At 43.0% G+C, this 20,125-nt stretch overlaps 1 protein-coding gene across 3 annotated transcripts in view; it reads right to left on the bottom strand.

The window, feature by feature from the left end:
• LOC107225983 (allatostatin-A receptor) overlaps window positions 1-20,125 on the bottom strand; it is a 32,748-nt gene that overhangs the window by 4,838 nt on the left and 7,785 nt on the right. For 2 of the 3 annotated variants that reach the window (XM_046731080.1, XM_015666639.2), the window contains exons 3-4: window positions 15,479-15,757; window positions 13,329-13,580 (exon numbers count right to left, since the gene is read on the bottom strand). In XM_046731080.1, the coding sequence (XP_046587036.1) occupies window positions 13,329-13,580; window positions 15,479-15,757 (531 nt within the window). The remainder of the gene's footprint in view (window positions 1-13,328; window positions 13,581-15,478; window positions 15,758-20,125) is intronic. The other variant, XM_015666640.2, reaches the window with a different exon arrangement.

Below are 20,125 nucleotides of genomic sequence, written 5' to 3'. Positions count from 1 at the left end.
TCGAGGCGCGATCAAGCGAGCTACTATTCCAGTGGATGCGGCGTATGAAAGAAAAGTGAAAACGACGTACAGGGAGTCAATGCGAAGGCGGAGTTGAAAATAAAAAAATAGCAGGGTGACACTGTCGAATTTTCGAAAATATCTTTTGTAACATTCGTCAATAATACAGAAAGTCGAAAAACGGAAAGGTCAAAGTGCAGGAAGCGATTGTATTATAGAATCGTGAAAACTGTGTGTACATATTTGTATACAGCAGAATTCTCACGATTCTATATTCTCGCTTTAAGCTTTCGAAATTATAAAAATGGCATGAAAGAGGAGGAACTCTTTGGACACTGCGAACCTTTTACCTTCTGGTATTTTTCAACGTTGTTACCCCCACTCCTCGCATCTCACTCTCATTTCACAGACGCAGAATTTATACAAGCACCGCGAATAACGCGTAGGGCAAGAAAATGCCAAAATCTGATTTACAACCAATTACGGATAGAAGTATTCGGCGATAACGCGATATCGCGATCCGTTTATCGGGAGACACTGGGCAGATGTCGAAGTGGTTTTATCCGTGGGCGTGTCGGGGGTGGACAGGTGGACGCGTCGCCCACCGTCACAATTAGGTGATACAATTTCCCCCATAATGCCGATATATCGATTGTCTCGTAGTTCGTTTCGCGTCTGCATGGTTCGCCAATTCCACTCGCACTTCCCTCGCCTCGATTCGAACCCGAACCCATTTAATTCCCGTAATATGTGCGGCGTGGAAGCGCGGAGAATCCAATGCGCGTTATACGATCCAAGCTCACAAGCGTCGACACCGCCGCCAATCGGGGTCGCTTTTACGGTCTGGTATTAACGAAGTTTGAGTTCTGGAAACTGGATCCTGAACTCGGGACGAGGGGAGGAGATTGGTCGACGCTTGGGTTCCTAGATCCTGTCGAGACGACAGCTGTAGTTTGTATAAACCGCAGTTCCACTACATCAACCGTTTGCGAGAGACAACGGTAATTGCACTTCATTGTCGGTACAATATCTCTCCAATGGCGGCTGCATTCGTTCAATGAAGTACCTTCGCCGATTTTCCCAAGTTTCGAAACGTGACATTTCTCCTCGAATTCAAGTCGAGACTCAATTTTTCTTCAGTTCAATTTGATTTTAATGCAGGAAAGATTTCAATTTAACCATGTATTAACTACGTACGTTTTCGAATAAAGAATATTTGATTTGAATCAAAAATGTATGATTCAATTTATAAAAACTGGCCCATCCTCCACAGCATCACCGGTTATGATGCTCGAATGCGTGAAAAAAATTCTTCACATCTCCTCTTCTAAACCATACAACTTTTGTAGGACACATTCTCGAATTGAACCATTAAGTCGGCTGAATACGTAATGCGTCTCTTAAATTGGAACATCCTGTATAAATGATATCGCAAATTCTGTAGACAATTCAAGCACGCCGAAAATTTCTCTCTCTGATTGAATTTGGGGTAGAAAATCTGTTGCACAGCACATGGAATTGTAATTATTCACCGAATAGTGGAATGTAAAGTCAACTATTCGATACCGGTTGATTTTAAAGAAAGCATATCGATGTGTACCATCAAATGTCCAACGATTGGCGAGGAATTCCGTCGAGCAGTGTAGATGGAGGATTGAGGGAAAAAATTCGACTTCTATGAGGTGATTAATCGACTCTCGTGTTTCTAAGTAAAATACGTGTATATTAAACATACACACCGCTATCGATTTCGAATTATCTTGACCGGCTGGCGAAGAGTCTTCAATCACTCGGTATATTACACCTCGTGCTTTTAACCCATTAAAAGTTCTGACTTTCCGTATAAGCTGTGTCCCACAGGGCAGGGGATCAACTTTCGAAAACGGTTATACCCCCCTTCGATTTAACGTTGTAAACCCAACCTCGCCAAAGTATCGGCAAAAAATGTTCCCCGGATAATCTATCGGTAGGAGATAAAGCGCCATTAAGGGATCGAAAAGGCGCCGGATAAATTCCCAAGGGTATAAGAAACAACCGGTCATTCCTTTCGGATACAGGCACGTACGTTCCCGCATACTCGACCCGCCTTAATCGGCTGAATTTTTCTCCCTCGCCGGCTGCTTTCGACCTCCCTAGTCGGAGGTACAAGGATTTCGCTGTCGCGTAATTAGGACCTCGAGTCGCTTTTTGACCACCGGCAGTGGTTTGCGGCTTGTGGTTTTTCCTCGGCGTCGACATATTCACGGTCCGTTTCGGCCCGTCGACATATTTCGGCTCTCCTAGCAGACCTGTACCATCTGTATCTACGTATCGCGGTATGTTTGCCGAGCATAAGCGGCCGCGGTGAAGAAGTCGGGCAAGTGGGAACCGGAGGGTAGAAGTAAAAGAAAAAAAAAAGAGGCAAAAACGATTTACGAAATCTAAATAGGCCACGATTCAGAAATCTCTCGGTCTTTGAGGACAGCGGGAACTGACTCCGGGATGAATTTTAAAGCGCGCTGTTAGAGGAAAAATATTATACGTGTACGTATTTTATCTGGAGTTTACGTAAAATTTATATTCAGCAGGTAAACTTGATTCTATTTTTGTTTTCCACTGTTGTACGTTTGGTGATTATGTCAAGACACAGTTTGAATACATGAAGAAGAAATGCATCGAAGTATCGATGAAAATTATACGACGAACTTTTCAAAGATCCCTCGCGAACTCGTTGATACGTGTGAGATCGGCCAGTCGAATTTCGCCCCCTGATTTCCGACACCAAGTCACGAAGCGGAAGTCTACTCATAGTTTGGTAAAAGTGTTTGGTGGAAGTGGGGTCGGCGATATCAAGACTCTTGATTCACACGACTTAAGTTACGTGGCGAAGTGAGAAGAGTAACAAGAACGGACGGTTGTAGCTGAAATCTCCGCCTGGCAATATTCGAGGAGAGTTTTTGCCCTTTGGAAAGATGGTGGGGAAAACTTTTCTGACTCATCGAAAGTTTTTGCGATATCGGGGCTCGTCCTGCAAGCTTTGGAAAAAGGAACTTTCGCTGAACTTTAGCATTCATCGAAGAAGTTTCGGTGTAGGGAAGAAAGCGATTTACAATACTTTGCCAAATGGTAATTTACTACTCCATGTGCCGTATGTATGTATCATTCACACCAATCTCCGAACCTCTGAATCCCTGAGAATGAAATCTATTAACTCGATCAAAAGATTTCGATATTAGCCTGAGAAGCAGTCGCGGAAAGTTCAAAGTACCTGCTTGCGGAGTACCACGATTTATATTCAAGCCCCGGTACGTGTAGAATATACATATGTATACATATAAATATATATATATATATACACACACACATTCATATACCCCTGGGGTATATTTTTCCGTAAAGAAATGCTCCGTTCCGTGGAAGCGATCAAAAGCGAGTGACTCGACTATCGTAGTTCGTCTCGAATAAGGCGTATTTTTCTGCGGAATCAGCGGTTCCTACTGTCATTCTAACTTCGAAGTTGAGCGCAACTCATCAGACATTTCAGCGTCTTAGACCGTGCGGTGACATTTTCAAAAGTCAAATCGGACAAAAAAATTCACCGAAAATATCGCGGAGTTAAATCACGACTCAGAGGCGTGTCGAGAGTCGCTTGTGAATGAAAAAAACAGAAAGAGAAAAACATACACCAAGCTTCGTCGGTCGTGTTTTGATTTACCGAGGTCCCTGTCACCGCGTGTTCGAGGCTTCGACGCAACACGTTAGGGTCGAAAACCGCAATAAATAAAAGGACGTCGCGTACTATCGGCGCCGCGTTAACACCGCTTGTAAATTTTTGCGAGAAACGCGCTTTTTTTTCCGTCGAAAAATGTACCCGCGTATCGCGGGGATCTTTTCCGTCGGCTATAAATTTTGATTAGTAGAAAGCGTACAGTTTCTCGCCTCTGATGTAACGGATGTGATTTCCCGGTGCAAACTGAGAGCCGCTTTTTGGTCTGAGAAATATCGTTGGTAGGAACCGGGGGATCACGTAAGGCCGCGATAATCGGACCGCGGATCAGTCATTGCCGAAAAGACTGGCGGGCAAAGTATTTATAAATCGAATAAACTCACCTCTCAGCCACGTAGCCACGCACAGCGTTTCCGACGCGCTTATCGCATCTCCGGTTCGTCCGAGAGCTCTTGTGAAATTCTTCTTTTAGCGGTGAAAATTTTCGCCCTTTTCACCCTTTGACAGAGAGGAACGCTGAAAATTCTTGCAAGGGTTGCATATTCTCCGAGATTTTTGGGCTCCCACCAAACGGGCCGAGAATAGTTGCATCGCAACCTCAAAGCATTGTCGTCGTTTTTAAACTGCGGAAGGAGAATATCGGGACAGAAACACCGCGCCTGTATCCCAAATGGATTTTTCAAAACAAGAAAAAGCTGCGACAGCGATTGTTCGACGCGAAAAGTGGAACGCATCGCCGGCGGAATGACGGGGCGATCAAATAACGCGAAGTGATATCAGCGGTTAAAGGAGGGAAGCTGTATAGGGTGAGATCGGTTGACCACGGTCAGTTTTTACTGCCGGCAATGATACCACGCGGTAAATTGTCAGCCGTAGAAATGCCGCCGTTCGTGGTAAGAAAGAATAAAAGAAGCCGAAAGATGCTCGTCAAGGGGGTGAGAAAATATCCCGGATGTTTTACCCAGGATGAATTAGATGGGAGGATTTCCGCAGGAGAACAACTTGGGACGGTGAATAATTGAATTTCAATTCGATGTGTCTCGGCGAATGGACCGGAAAAGGAAGACAAATCCATTCCTGATCCGGCAGCCAATATGGTGAATCTTTGATCATGTATCGGGAGTCGTTCCGTGCACATTCGTAAAAGTTTAACTTTTGATACAGCCCCGGGAAGATTGGTTCAATAGGTTTTAGAGACGTTCGTAAATTCCCGCACTGACGATGAGAGAAATTTTTAGTTCCGGTTACCGCTCATTCCTTAACTATTTTCATTTTTTACCACAATCGAAAAATATAGTTTCAGGTACAAAATGAAAATTAGTTTTGTAGCTGTTACCGGAAAGTCTAGTATCCGTTACTGTTTTTTCTCATCAGGATCACTGTTGCTATATTTTCTTGTAACCGTTGCGAAAATTTAACGCTTGTGCAACAATAAATTGACGTTAAGGCCTTGTTTAACTAAAAAAGTACGGTAAACCGAACAAGCTGATTTTGCGTTGCAATTACCAAAAAAGGATCGACAACAGCGCAAAATGGTTAGGCGTACCTCGTTTCTCGTAATTCCAACAATACTCAAACAGTTTTTTTAACGATACTTGTTTTACTGAATTTTTGTAGTTATTATAACAAATGAAATTTTTCCGAGTGCGGCTATGTGTAAACTTTGAACTCTATACGCGCTGAGGACACTTTATCCATCTAGATAATTTGTTAATCAGTGTAACGACTAGAGACAGAGGATAGAGACGACTTTGATCACTGTTCAGCGGAGAATAGTTATGCAAGTTCTGTCCAACAGCTAACGAAGCACCGGCACGGTCAAGAATAGGCGAAAAGTTTGCAGTCGTACCTGAGAGAACGAGCAACTCGGCCCCTTTATACTTGGGTAAAATTCTTGACCGTGAACACGATCTTTCCATTAGACTTTTTCCTCCTCTCAGACGCGTATACCCACAGTCTGAGAGCTTGCAGACGTAGTTCATGCGTCTCGCCCGGGGGAAACGGACGGCGATTAATCAATAGAGAAACAGTTTCAACTCCCCGCTAAAACGAGTCGCGAATAAACCGGACTTCGAACGGCGCGGCGTACAGATCACGATTAAGTGTAGCTGGAGACCCGAAAACCCGCTCGGGTTTCGATCACGTAGTCTGTGATGAAGGTTTCTGTACTAGAACTACTCCCGAGACAGGTTGCTCGGTTTTCCATGTAGAAGGAGCTGGAAAATCGGTCACGTAATTCTCGTGCTCGGCCGAGTTTCAATTAATTATCCAAACTTTACACGAAATCGAGTTCAGTTCAACCTCCACGTTTCTCAAGTTCCGATGCGAAGAACGTCTGCTTGCTGCCTGTGCGACACAATCGGTATGAAAGGATCTTCGGCAGCTAATGGAATAATTTTGGATTCCTACCCGCGTCAGATCTTAAAGCATCCGCATCCGATTTATCCCATGCAACAACTTGAGTCTGTCAGACGGGTAAAGAAAGATAGGGCGAAGCTTTTCCAAGCCGATATATTTTCATCTGGTGATTTTAGATCGAACATGCTGAAAGCGTTTTTTTTTTTTTTTTTTCTTTTACTCTTTTTCTTTCTGCGAAAGAGTTCGCCACTCGAAGCAGGTGCAAAGGCTTTTGAGAATCGGATGAAAGAACCTCTTTCGCAGCCACACTTTACGCCTTTGGACGATCGAACGGTATCATCGTAACTCGAATCACACTTCATCAATATTTGAAAGGATTCTTCCAAAGCCCAGACCTGATATTCGTCTCGTTTGACGTTGCGCTCCATGAGAGCCGAGGCTGTTCCATCTCGGCGAGGAATTCGTGATGCGACGAGCCGAAAGTTTCCTGAGGGAGGATTTTAACCGAATATAGGATTAACGAATGCGAATTCGTTGCTAGCCGGCTGGAGACGTAAAATTAATGACGAATTAAACCGCAAACAACGGAGTGGTGGTGTGTGCCCGTTTTCGGCGAGCATTAATTGGCTCGTAGCTGGTTAGCTGTGGCCGAAAAGATGCGAGAGTGCTAAGGTAGTATTGACAAAGCTGCGCCCTAATCCAACTTCACCGAGTAATTTCCATATTAAGTTATCCCGCGTTAATTAACTTAACGGCACTGTCCTAATTCGGACTGAGTCCTTGCTAATGATAAGCGAAATAAACGGTGAGGTGGCGCCGTCCGAATGATTAACCTTGTCGGAAAGATAGAAACGACGAGATAGAAAGAGAGAGAGAGAGAAAAATGGCAACTCACACAAGTTGGCAAACTCATCGTCATTTGCGTCCCCGCCAGAGTTTCATTCGTTTGTTTATCTTCGCTTTTTCTCGACGTTTGTTTTCTCCCGGTTTACAACGACCAAGCCTCAAATTATACCCGGGCTTAAAAGCTCTGACCAGACTTCAACTTGACTGACGCACTCTGCGACAACTTGATTTTACCAGCGGACGCGTCGCGTCTCGTCGAATATTTTCATCTACCGTGGGTGAAAAAATTATTATCAGGCTTTAATGTGATCCCAGCTGTCGTACACCTACTTCGACTCATTGTGTGACGATAATACGTAAATCCTGATCCGACGGGGGTCTCAGGGCTTTCAGAACTTTCTTTAGAAAACTTTACTGTACACCCTTCGCGTGTTCAACTACGTGTAAATAACGATTTGTACACGCTATTAATGTGAACTCTCTACAGACTTCTAGGGTGTGTGGCCAAGACGGCGTTTTTCCATGGTTGGAAGCTTATCCTACCGGCTCTGGAGAGCTTTGAAGGATTTAGCACCGCACGTTTCTTCGTAGTGAAATGAATCAGGTGTAATGATTTTGGACCCAACGTTTTATTCACAACAGCCGATGAAAACGGTACAAAGTACACTGCATTGAAATCTTGATCGAATTGCTTTCGTTTGAAAATAAAATTCTATTTCTGAGATTTTAGTCAAATCTCAATGAGAATAAATTCGTAGGTTTCAATCCGACCGATTTTGAAACTTTGAACGAACAGAAAAACTGTCAATTTCATGGGTTTCTGATTGTTTGTTGAATTACGATTCATTCAAATGAAAATATCACAATTATTTTGCGAGCAACCCGAAACGACATCGATACCTTACTTATTTTTCACCACTACATTATTCTGACAAACGAAGCGTGCAGAATTACCCATCTCACGTGCATCTGACAGAAGACGAATATTGCCCCAAGTTGTTGGAGGAGGCGGAGAATCTTATCGATGATCGACTTCAGAATTTGCCAGTGACATTCCGTATTTCACGATTCAGTAACCGACACCTAACGTATCTGCACGAGAAAAATGGAACTGCACATTTCACGTCGATTATAATAACAATTTCCACAGCAGTATTTTGCAATAGAATCTACAGTAATCGGACTAGATAACACAATTCAGATGTAATAATTGCACAACAATTAATAATTGCAACTTTTTTTCGCATAGGATAAATAAAATACCGCATCTGCTAAAGTATAATTTCAAGTCACGATTGGAATCGAAACGTGCGCCCGAAGTCTGTGCAGGGTGAAAACTTTTTCATGTGAAAAGAAACATAGTATAGATTTTGAAAAAAACGGAAAAATTTTGGCCAAAAATTATCTTTACATCGTTACAGAACGTTAATAGTACGTTAATTATCGATCTCCACTTCGTTTCTTCTCGACATCTCGTCGGCTGTGACAGACAATGACGACCGTGAAATATTTCCTTGCGCGGTGATATTTTCTTTCATGTATCTCAACAGCGGGAAGGTTCGTAAGAATAAGGAAAAGGAACTCATCCAGTCGCTTGACAGCGTGTCTTCTTCGGTGACAAGAGGGAAGAAACGAATGGGGGGTGAAAATAGAGGGATGAAGTATAAAGGCGAGCGAGGGCTGTAGGAAAGGCGAGAAAAATGGTTGGAAGGGAAAAACAGGGACCAGAATAACTGCGCGGGTAAAACGAAGTTACGTTTCTCTTCGCGGGTGTGCGGCGGGAAAACGAAATGCGTCGGGGCGTTAAAACCGTCGTCAAGACGCGCAGCGGTGAACCGGAAACTGGGTTTTAACTATTCGAATTCGAAGTAAACTCCGTTTCACTGAAAGCGGCTGCTCCGGGTATTCCAGTTCCCGCAAGCCTGTGGTTCCTTGGTGCAAGCGCAGCTTGAATGACAGCAAAGGTGAAAAGAACATTTGTTTGAACTTGCAGTCAACCAAGTAAACGGTTCCGGTTCGTTTCGCTGCAGCGGGGAGAAATGAGGGCGGTTTTAAAACGGAATTAAACCTGCGGAATGAACTGTAAGTACGAGCCTCGGAGTTGTTTATTTTTCAATTTTCAAATCAGAATTTTTAAAACGAATTTCTCTGCACAATTCCTCCGTGAATGAGCTCGAAATACTAAAGATGGAGAAAACCCCGCGTTCACCGGAAATTGAAACGGTAAACAGAAATTAATTACTCTCAGGGAATTGAGTCGAGGGTTGATGCGTCGGAAAAAAAACACGGCAATTTTTTGTTAACATCATGGCGCGAATATTACACGTAGGGCAATAAAAGGAGAGAAACAGACATCGATTACCTGTAAACGATTCTGCTTCGCAAACTGCGCGAGATGCTGGCTTTTTTCTCGGGGGATCAAAGTCTCATATATTTAAGATCCCGAGCAGCGTTTAACCGCCGAAGTCTCAATGAATTCGAATTAAGGCGAACCAGACGTACCTCATCGATACGCAGTCCGCATCTCCATCCAGATCGACTTTAAATTCGAGGAGAAATCGCCTCGGAAATCTAATTTTTCAACCTTCCGAAGTTAATTTTTTTTTTTTTTTTTTTTTCTCTTCTCCTCAGACGGAAAGTTTTTATCGCAAGGGTTGTAAGAAAGCATCAGTCGCAGCGTAATTTCGACCGTAAATTTCTGTTGAATCGAGGCTCCGTAGTTCCCACAAACTGCCTCCATCAGGTTCGCATAATTTTCAATTACTCAATAGGTGAATTTGGATGCGAATATTCGATTCCACCACTTTTCAACGGCCTCTTCTTCTCGCATTTTCGCGAGTCTCGTTCCAGGGAGTAATTCCTAAGAATTGCGTTAATTTAGCCATCGTCGACTCTCGAAAATGTTTCAGCCGCGGTTCGTAAGCTGAGGTCTCGATATACAGCGCGGGATGATCCGAGGCACGATTCTGCAGTAAACCGAGCTTTTTCAACGTAAAGTTATGCATTTAGGATAAGGTATATGATCGTAAATTGGGCAATTCCGTATAAGCTTTTTACGGCGTCTCGTTCGCTTTCTGATATATTCGAGCGAGCGATGCGGCTCGTATAATAACACTTTTATACATTACGTATGGAATTTATGCAGGTTTGCCGTTAACTCGGAGTACAAGCCATGATTCCGCACGTACTTCCGAATATCGGTTCTAAGCCGTTTGGCTATACGCAGCGATTTTTCCTCGTATGAGGAACGGAGGAAAATACAAGAGACCCGATTTTCACCAAAAATTTTCTCCACCCCCATTATTATTTCAGGGGATGCAGACTGCAAAGTGCCGTAAGTTGAACCCCGTGAGTCGCTACTGCTACTTTACGTTAATTCTTACCAAGTACCGGGAAGAAAGTTGAGATACCGCCAGACTGATTAATCGCGAAAAAATTCGCCCCCGAGATCAGGACTGAGAAATGAACGCACTGAGTAATATATACGAGAAAAGTTTAACCGCGTTTTGCGTTCGTATTCACATGTTCAAAATGGCGGGTACTGAGCGACCGCAATTCATCCTCTGCTAGATATAATATTTCTCTCTTTTATTTTCCACGTGCAAGCCCGTGTGAATTTATCGCGAATATTTTCATAAGGCACCGTCTCATTTTCACACGTGCAGCTTCAGGCCAGAAATCGCACAAGGTTGGTGCCCCCGGTGTGTGTATTCGAATCGTGGAATATCTCTTTCACGATTCAATTTACTTTGCAGACGATGTTTCCCGCTGAGTATGGGATGTGACAAGGTGAAAAGTCTGTCTAAGAAAGATTTTTATCGCCGAGTCAATCTTGTCGCTTTTTAGAAAAAAATTTACGTTTCACTTCTCTCGCATTTCAATATATTTCTTCTCAGAATCGGTCAATTTTACATAAAATTCACGAACTCTCGCTGTTTCGGCTTCGAGGATTCAGATTGGAGAAATCAAATTTTTCCAATAATAAAATCGATACGGAACACTCGAGGGTATTCGTACTATCGTGAGCTGTTCACGGCGAGACGGATCGCCATTTTCTTAAAAGTATAGTAATTCTTACATGCGATGCGATAACGGCGAATAAAAATTTCCGCAGGATTTTCGGCCGACGAGCAAACTTTCATCGGTGAAATTTTCAAACTACGGTAAGGTGGAAGCCGTTATACACGAGTAACAGCCTGACCTGACATGGTGCAAAATTCGAATTCCGAAAGGGGTGAAATTAGCAAGTATAACGAGGAAAGATACGTCCCTAACGTTATAACGCATTTTTCACGTCAATATCAGCCGGAAGGTTGTGTAATACAGGTATAAGTAGAGGTGTATGAGTTTATAACACACGGGCGTCGATCGCGAAGGATAGAAAAATAACGCGACTATAATATACGATCGTAAAATGGCGATATTAAAATGTAAACTGATATTAAAATGAGGCTGATGCTGATGCTGTACTGAGCAGGTAATTTCCAATAACGTCAACGCCCCCTGTATAAATATTCAGTATACGTGTAGACATAATGTAAGATATTATCGCACCTTTGCTGCAGGAGCTAGTCAAACACAGGACTGATCCCCGGATAAAATCCGATTGACATACTCTGGGAAGGGCTGTTCGCCGAAAGATCATCCCCTGCTCTGTAACACGAGTAGTATATTACGCATACTACGCTACACACCCCGGGAATCTTGAACGTATTTCCGGCCCGTATAGAATTATCGAGTGAAAAATTTCCAGACGGTCTCCAAGATCCATAGGAGAGCAATCGAGGGGCGATTCATATTTTCCGGTGAAACCTGACCGATTGAAGTTCTGAAAGGAATGCGATTTCATTTTTACAATACGTCCGGGACTAGGATCAATGCAAGTATACGTCTAGCTGTTTGGAAAATTTTTACCTCTTTCCGTTTCGTCGCGTGCAATATATTTCTGGCATCAGACAAATATCGTGGATCAGCGCTTGTGTAAGAATTATGAGTGAAATACGGGCGCTGGACGAATTATTGCTGGTTCACGGTCAATTCCCGATGAATCAGATATCGGGAACTTGATTTATCTCGTGGCATAAATTTTCTCGCTCTGCTATAGGCTGCGTGAATAAGTGCGCGGGAATGGGTTCGGTTTTCTCCCAGCAAAAATGATAATTTATTAGAGTGACGTGCGGCCCAGCTCCTGGTTCAAATTGCGGGAATGTACGCTCTTGATTCTCGATGTAGCGAAGGGAACGGCAGGTTTTCGTCAACGTCAATGGGGTGGAATAACGTGATTTCGAATTGTTTTCATTCCGCGAAATCGGCCGACTGGCTCAAAAATGGTAAAGAATTTTTTACAACAGGTTTAATTAAAAAACAATGAGAGAATATCGAAGAGTGCTTTGTCCAAGTAAATCTGTTATCGATTCAGCTCTCGATTTTGTTAAAAAAATAAATTAAAAATCTCGACATTGGATCGAATAATCAAGATTCAAGATTATCAAAAGCGTATACAACACCGCAGCTCATAAATCTACAGCTTTCGAAGATTAAAAATACACGAACAAATCGAAATGAATCAAGCCATGCCCACGGAGTGAGAGAACTATTCAAACAAACGGAATCGTGTACGTTGTCTGCCGGTCGGGGTTAAAGACGGACCTTCAATTTGAAAAAGAAAATAATCCGCAAGCGTTGAAGCTCGACTCAGGCATTAATTAACCGTCTCACGATGGCCGTCGATTAAACCAGCGAGAAATCTAGAGTTCTAATTTTAATCGGCGTAAACATTTCCGGACTTATAATGGTCGGCCAGACTGAAATGACGCGATGGGATCGAGGCGCTTTTAACCTCGGATTCGAATCGTCTGTGAGCTTGCGGATGTTGATCCGTCCCTGCAGCTTATCGGTCCAGCGTATAACTTTGCCCTGCATTTTCTTTTCCCCCGTTACTCGCCCCTTTTTTACCATCGGTTTTTTCCGACAAGAGGAAACCTCCCGTGATATTTACTCGAGAACGTGACTCGCTCAGCAACGATTGCTTTAATCAAAACCTCGTACAGCCTCGCCGTGGGCCAGCCGAAAGCCCTGCAGCTTTACCCTTGTCAAAACCGAACGACTCTTCTCGTCTAGAACAGAGCCACCCCATTTTTGCACAGAGCAGAAAGGTGAAGAGAGTAAAAAAAGAAAAAAAAAAAAAAACAATTTGAAGCGTGAAAGACCGTATGTCTAGAAAAGAGGACAGCTCGGCAATTTCACGGCTTATTAGCATCGAAATTCAGCGTCGTTTCAATCATATTTAAACATCAATCGCTTCGAGTTTTCTGCCAATTTTAATGACCAAATTTCATTTTCAATCGGCGACTTAAACGGAATTACAATATATCGAATGTTAGTATCGTTATTCGTAGAATGCGAAGAGTTCACTCACCTATAGTATGTCACCCGTGCTGGCTGCCCGGGTTGTTTTCGTCGACGGTCCTCCCAGGCGATGATGAGGATCGGGGCGAGGTCTGCAGTAGATAACCTTGCGGAATGCTTTGCGAAAATTATCGCTGAGAAACGCGTAGAGGATCGGGTTGACGCAGCTGTTTGTGTACGCCAGGACGTGGCTGACTATCTGGACCATGACCGCGGCTGCCGTCATCGGATAAAGATCCAAGGACTTTATCACCAGGATCAACTGCAATTCCAAGTTTGTGCGAAATTGGATAAATCGCGCTCCAATTGACGAAATCTTTTGGAATCACCCGAGACTTTTGCACGACAGCTTTCAAATCACGTATCGTGTATACTTTGAATAACTTTACGAAAAATGTTTTTCCCCCTATTGTAAGCTGCCCAAAAACTCGACTCAAGTCGTGGGCGATTTTTTGAATTTTTTCTATCACCTTTCACTCTTTCCGTTCTACGAAATAATCGCCATAAAAGTTATATAACGTAAATGTCTGAGAAGTTTTGCGACGTATGAAAAATTCTTCCAAGTAATAAAACGTGTTCACGTATTACGATAACTTGGACAACGGAATTTTTATCGCAGTGATTTATTACTCGCGGTACGAAACAGCTACTGGATGCGAATATCAATGAGCATCTGTGTGACTGTCATAGTTACGCGTGTACACGTACCTAAGTATAATACTCGTTGTATGCGCGCGTATATAATGCAGGCCCGTGTTTAGTCGAGTAACGCATTTGCAACTGTCGAATGTAAATAATAATCGTAATCAATCGACGCATCGAGCGATGATTAAGTATCACGTTTTCAATCATCATGTATGCCAGGGACTCGGGGTAAAAGATTCGACGTGGGGAAATTGATGCGCACATCTGAACACACTGCTGCCTGCTCACCTACAAACGAACAGTATTCCCCAGTGGTCAACAGGTGAAATAAAGCACGTTTCCCGAGCCGTCGGCTCGGGGTAAACTCAATATCGCGAATGAAACGTCAATATTGCGGTACAGCTGGAGAATCGTGTAATGAACTTGTTTGCAAACCCGATTTAAAACTGTGACCCGCCAATTGAACGACTAAACGGCCTGTAACCGGGTTTCCCAAAAAAACGGCAATCAGATGTGAGAATTAATCCGGACGTTGCGGGCAATGCTTTTCAAATCAATTTCTACTCTGTCAGAATAACTGAGACAAAGGAATACCTGTCAAATTAATTACGGTACGCTGATTGCTTTGATAACATGAGTCGTTTTTAACACCACTGCTGCTTCAAAGAACGCGTTACTTTGGTGAAAATAATTTCTCGAAGACAGATTGGTTATTTAATATACATGAACGCGATATCATCCAGCGGTAGTTCATTAAGCTTGCGTGACTCGCGCCGCGCCCTTTTCTCTAATTATAATTACGAATACATGCAAATGCGGAGAATATGAAATAAGAAAGCCGAAGCTTCGTCGAAATTGGAGATTAGGCCGGGTGATTACGACTACATCTAATGGAACTACCTCTGATTCACGACTTAAGTAATACCTTTCAGATTCTCCCTTGATTCGGCCCAACTTTTTCCGAGTAATGATAACAGTAATATCGCAATACTTGGCGTGTGTCGAATACGAGCTTGAAATGGAAACGAAAAACAAAATGTGAATATAATTCTTCCCCGCATGATTTACGAAGCGAATAATCGATATTTTGGCTCGTTCCGTCTGCAACCGCGCCCCGCGTTTTTTGTCCCTCAATTTTTTCGCCCTTGAGAGTCGGTTTTCAGTTTGACGCGTTTTCTTTCACTCCGCCAACTTGTGTCATATACACCGAACTTTTCTTCTCGCCGCAGCTGAAATTGCGACCATGATAAAATATACATAAGCAGAAGCCGGTATATCGACTGACGGAAACTTTTCCATTTCATTCTCTAGTCTTTCGTCGCTGTTCCAACAGAGTGACATACGTAGGTACGGACCACGGTTAGGGTGTCTGATAATCTTGGCAAGTGCAGATGTAACAATCGTCCCCCGTAGAATAATTCACCTTTATTCGAGGAACGCAACGCAGGGGAAATCCGATCCGGATTCGTCCAGACTCCGCGACTCCCCGAATCGTTTGAGAATTATATTTCTCACCTGAATGGGACACCAGCAGATTGCGAAAACACCAACGACGACCAAGACGAGCCTGGTGACTCTTCTCTTCCCGCGTCTGCTCTCGGCGCTGACGTGAGCTCCTTTCCAGAGCCTGAGCAGCATGCAGACGTAGAGGCCGCAGATAAGAGTCAGGGGGATGATGTAGCTGGTCAGGAAGAACGTCACTTGAAACATCGGCCAGTTGAACTGGGGAAGAAATCGGCAGGCCGTCACCTGCTCCGTTGTGGAATTGTACTGATCCTGGAAGACAAAGCAAATCTACGTACATAATGTAAGAAGCGGCTTCAGCTTCGAACGATCCTCGCGACACGCGCCGAACTTTTCTCAATCTCAGAGGGTAAAGAGCAGGGATGTGTTTTCGCCGTTTCCACCATTCGCAACGCATAATCTTCCACTTCGCGGAAATCGTTGAGGAAACGGAAAAATTTTCTTGCGTGGTGGTAGCACCGATGTTTTCCAACGATTGGAAAAATTTGTTAGAGAAATACTTGGCACACATTTTTCGCCAATCTTTTCAATAACCCTCCGCGCTTCGCTGAGGTACATATTTGATCATCCGTATATCATAGCCAGAGTTTAGTACCCTGTATACGGGAACAAACAGAGTGTATGAGATAAAACAATGTTTGAAGTTGGTTGTGACACCGGCTCGAGAGTAAAACCATCCGGGTTTCTTATTTTTAACGGTATTAGAATACGAATTAGCTACAAAAGCTCTTTTATAGTCGAAGCGTGTGAACATAATCCAAGAAAAGTTGATATTACGTACAATGAATTCGCGCTTCAATCACGCTGTGTGAAATATCCCCGGGTACTTTCTAATTATCGAGGAACCCTCAACTTCTGTAATACCCCGCAAAATTCTATACGTGTTGGAGTTTCTCAACTATTGAAAATTCACGGATCGGCTTTGCGTCTAGTTAAGTAGGGTTAACAAAGGGAGAGCCTTGCTTAGCTGCTACATAAGTAACGGAATACTAACGCAGCCCCGCAGCCGCGCCTTTGTTTTACCAAATTGCAATCAGTGTTCAACTACGGTTCTTGGTTCGTAATCTGTTGCGAGTCTGCCGTCTCTCTTCTAAATCCCCGCTTCAACTGGCTCCTTCTAGTCGAGAAGTACGCAAATCGGCCAGTGATTGTTTTAGCAGTTGGGTCGGCGCTGTGCAGAACCTTCGGCCAATCTATTCGTGCTTCTCAACAACTGAATACGGCGTTTACCACAACATTAATTAACTATTGCTACATATACAGGGTTAATCTTCATCAAGATCCGTCCCGCGCTTTGTTTATGCACCAGGTCTATAGTATAACGATATTCCAATTTGCTTAGGGCGAAGTTAATGGAAGAAGAGAGTTACTATAATTAAAATTCATTTATAGATTTAGGTAAGGAAATTAGTCACACATCTTTATCATGTCTGGATCTACCTGATTTATCTTGTATGTTTATTCAAGAGAAGATATTTAGGTGCAGCGTGTCTCTAAGTTATGCAAAAAATTTGACGAAGCTACATTGAACAGGATTTCGAAAAAAAAGGTAATCACGAAAGAATGACTGTTCCAGCGATCTTAAAATTAATGGACTCGACTCGATTGACGAAGAGAATTTACGGACGAGTGCCCGTCTCGCTGTCGAAATCGGGTGTCCCGTATTTCGGCAAACTTGTGACTTATGCTGTATCTGATAAATATTCTTCAATTTACTCATAGGTGTCATTCTCTATGTACCGCGTGACAATAAAATTCCAAATCATACAGATTTCACGCCATTTCGAAGATTCTCAATGATAAGATTGCTGCATTTTCCAAAGACTTCGAAGATTTCACTTATGCTGAAATCTCAAACGGTTTGATGAAAAGATTTCTCGAAGTTCTCTGGCAGTTTCGAAACAATTTTGTATTCAAATATTTCATCGATTCTACTTCCAAAGTAACCCGATAATTCAGTTTCTCAAAGTCTACTGACATACTTGTCATGTTTCCCTGTGCAAATTATTGAAAAATGCACGCTATACAAATTAGTTGAAAAACTCGATAATATCTCACCACGTATAAAGTATAGAGAGGAAACAGGAAGAATTTCTGAGAAATTAAGCACATAATTTCAAAGCGTGCTTATTTTTAGATAAAACATTTCAAACAGGGGTAAAAAATTGGTTGATATGAATCATTGTAATAATAAAATAATAATAATGATAATAATAAGAATAATTCTTAAATTTCTCGTCTTCGTCGAGAATTTTTGCCGGTGAAAATATGAATCTTTTCAAATATTCACGAGTTAGCACAGAGAATATAATTGTGTTATTATCGTCCTAACTGAAACTTGGAGTGAATTCAGTGCACACCATAATTCGAGTGAAATAAATTCAAACAGGCTAGAATTCAACTACGGGTAATTTATGCAGAGAAAAAAAGTATGTTTTTTTTTTCTTTCCAAACCGAGTATAGCGCAAGTAATGAGACTATTCTTGATCCTGAGATTCGTCGGGGCGCGTAAATAAAGCTCGGAGCGCGACGGGGCGATTCGAGGATTCTAATTAAAGCCGGAGTTATAAGTCTGAAGACTGTCTGCAGGCTCATATAATTATGCAGAAATTTCATTACAACTCGGATTGCCGGTCGCAGTAAGAGACTGCAGCGAACTTTGTCCCGTGAAGCAGCTTCATTTCCCAAGGCGAGTTTACCTTTGGCTCGAGCGGATGAAATGCACTTTTCTCCGTCTAAATGTGGAAAGAAATAAGAAAATAGAAAACTAACAAAAAAATTAAAAAAAAAAAAAACATCCAGAAAAGAAGTAAGAGGACGAGGAGGTCGCTCGTTGCCGGCTTTACTTTTGCCTCTCTCGACTCGTTTTAACCCTCACCGTGAATATAATCCCCGCCTATAATAAAGAGGGAGTAAAGTAACGCGTAGTATATATGAGGTCGTAATTTTAACCACACCGCGCGCTTTATAAAAGTTCTGCAACAATTTCATACCCAGCCTCAAGTGCCGTTCGGAGCGTTTCATTAGAGACGCAGTTTTCGAGTAAACCGATCCTAAGAAGGAATTGCAACTTCTCAGGTTCGCAAAAACGGAATACAATCATAGAAGGATTGTAAAAGCGAAGGACACACGTTGGCTGTAATCAAAGTTCCGATCGGGAAAAAATTTTCTCACCGTACAATCTCAGCGAATTTCCGCAACGTTTCACAAGTTATTTCGCAAATTGAAGCCCTCCATTTGCGCGTATCACGTTCTTCGAACGAGCATTTATCCGGAAGAAATTTTCGCGGCGCAAATTTCTCACCAGTTTCCTGCAGGACGAGATTGTCGAACCGGGAATGCACAGAGGATGTCGGGGTTTACGCTATTCCGGTATAACGTTGCATCGCAGATTGCACTCGCGCTCCGATCTCATCCGCGTGAATAAACATATCCGGCAGGGATCTTGAACGCGCCTGGATTTGCCGTCCGTTTGCTAGGAGGAAGCAGCTGACACCCACGTGCAATTTATAGCTGGATTTCCACGCCCGGGATTCACTCTTGACATCGATCCGTCGGGGTAAATTTACCGTGGAAACTTCTGCAGACGATGTATGGAGAAATTGATTGAAAAACATCGAGACTCGTATTCTTGTTCTCCGCCAACGGTAATCGAGCTTCACGATCGGACGGCGATAGTTTATTGATACTCTAAGAACCTCTCGTAACAATCGACAGACGTTGACGTCGCTTTACGGTGCCAAATCCTGTCACCGATTGGTTCGGACATTGCAACTCCATACAAGCCATTACGGAGTATCGCGACCGTTGATGCGGACTCGCAGGTAATCGATACAATCGCGGATTATACCCACTCCCACAGGATCGCCTGGGGTCGGTTACAGGATTATTTCCAACCTTGACTGCAGGACCTATTCGGACTTCGAGTCGTCCTCGATAAGGCGACATGGTTGTTTGTGGATGAAACCGATAGAAGCTGCAGCCGTGAATTGAATGAGATCAACTTCTGTCCACGATTACGGTCAGCAATCGCAATCAGCGATCGTCGAGACTACGAAATAGATAATATGCGCAGGTTTCGATTAATCCCATCGGGCGATATTTGGTCAGGGTGGCAACGATCCGTGCAGACTTATGGTATCAGTTGGGCTTGAGATAACGCTGATCCGTTGTGTGTATGGGAATTAATTCAAATATGTTCTATCTCTGAGGGCAAAAGGTTCATTTTTTTCGGCTGAATGCCTGGGTATACTCACGACGTCATTAGGCTGGGCGTAAATCGCGAGAATCAAGCGAAGAGCGAGATACTCTGATTTTTGTTAGCCGATAATTTTTGACCCAGTTTGAAAAAAGTCTGGCGAACTTCTTGGAAATGTATTAAAAACTTGGTTTCTTTTTGTCATTAACACAGAAAGTAGCTTATGCTCTTTGATATTCTTGGCTATAAAAATGCAAATTCGTCGGTTTATTTTCAGGATTTTTATTCCCCTTTTTCATTAAACTTCATTCAAATTTTATACGATATTTGCTCCGATGACCCTGCGAGCATAACGGTAGCGGAAAAACAACCCCATTCAAATCAGACTCGTGGACTTTATTGGGTCACGAGCAAAGCTCCTCTTGTCAGTGCATTTTGAA

Source organism: Neodiprion lecontei, chromosome 2 (genome assembly GCF_021901455.1).
Source record: "Neodiprion lecontei isolate iyNeoLeco1 chromosome 2, iyNeoLeco1.1, whole genome shotgun sequence".
Lineage (NCBI taxonomy): Eukaryota > Metazoa > Arthropoda > Insecta > Hymenoptera > Diprionidae > Neodiprion > Neodiprion lecontei.
The sequence above is the reverse complement of the archived record's forward strand: the minus strand, read 5'-3'. Positions and strand labels throughout refer to the sequence as shown.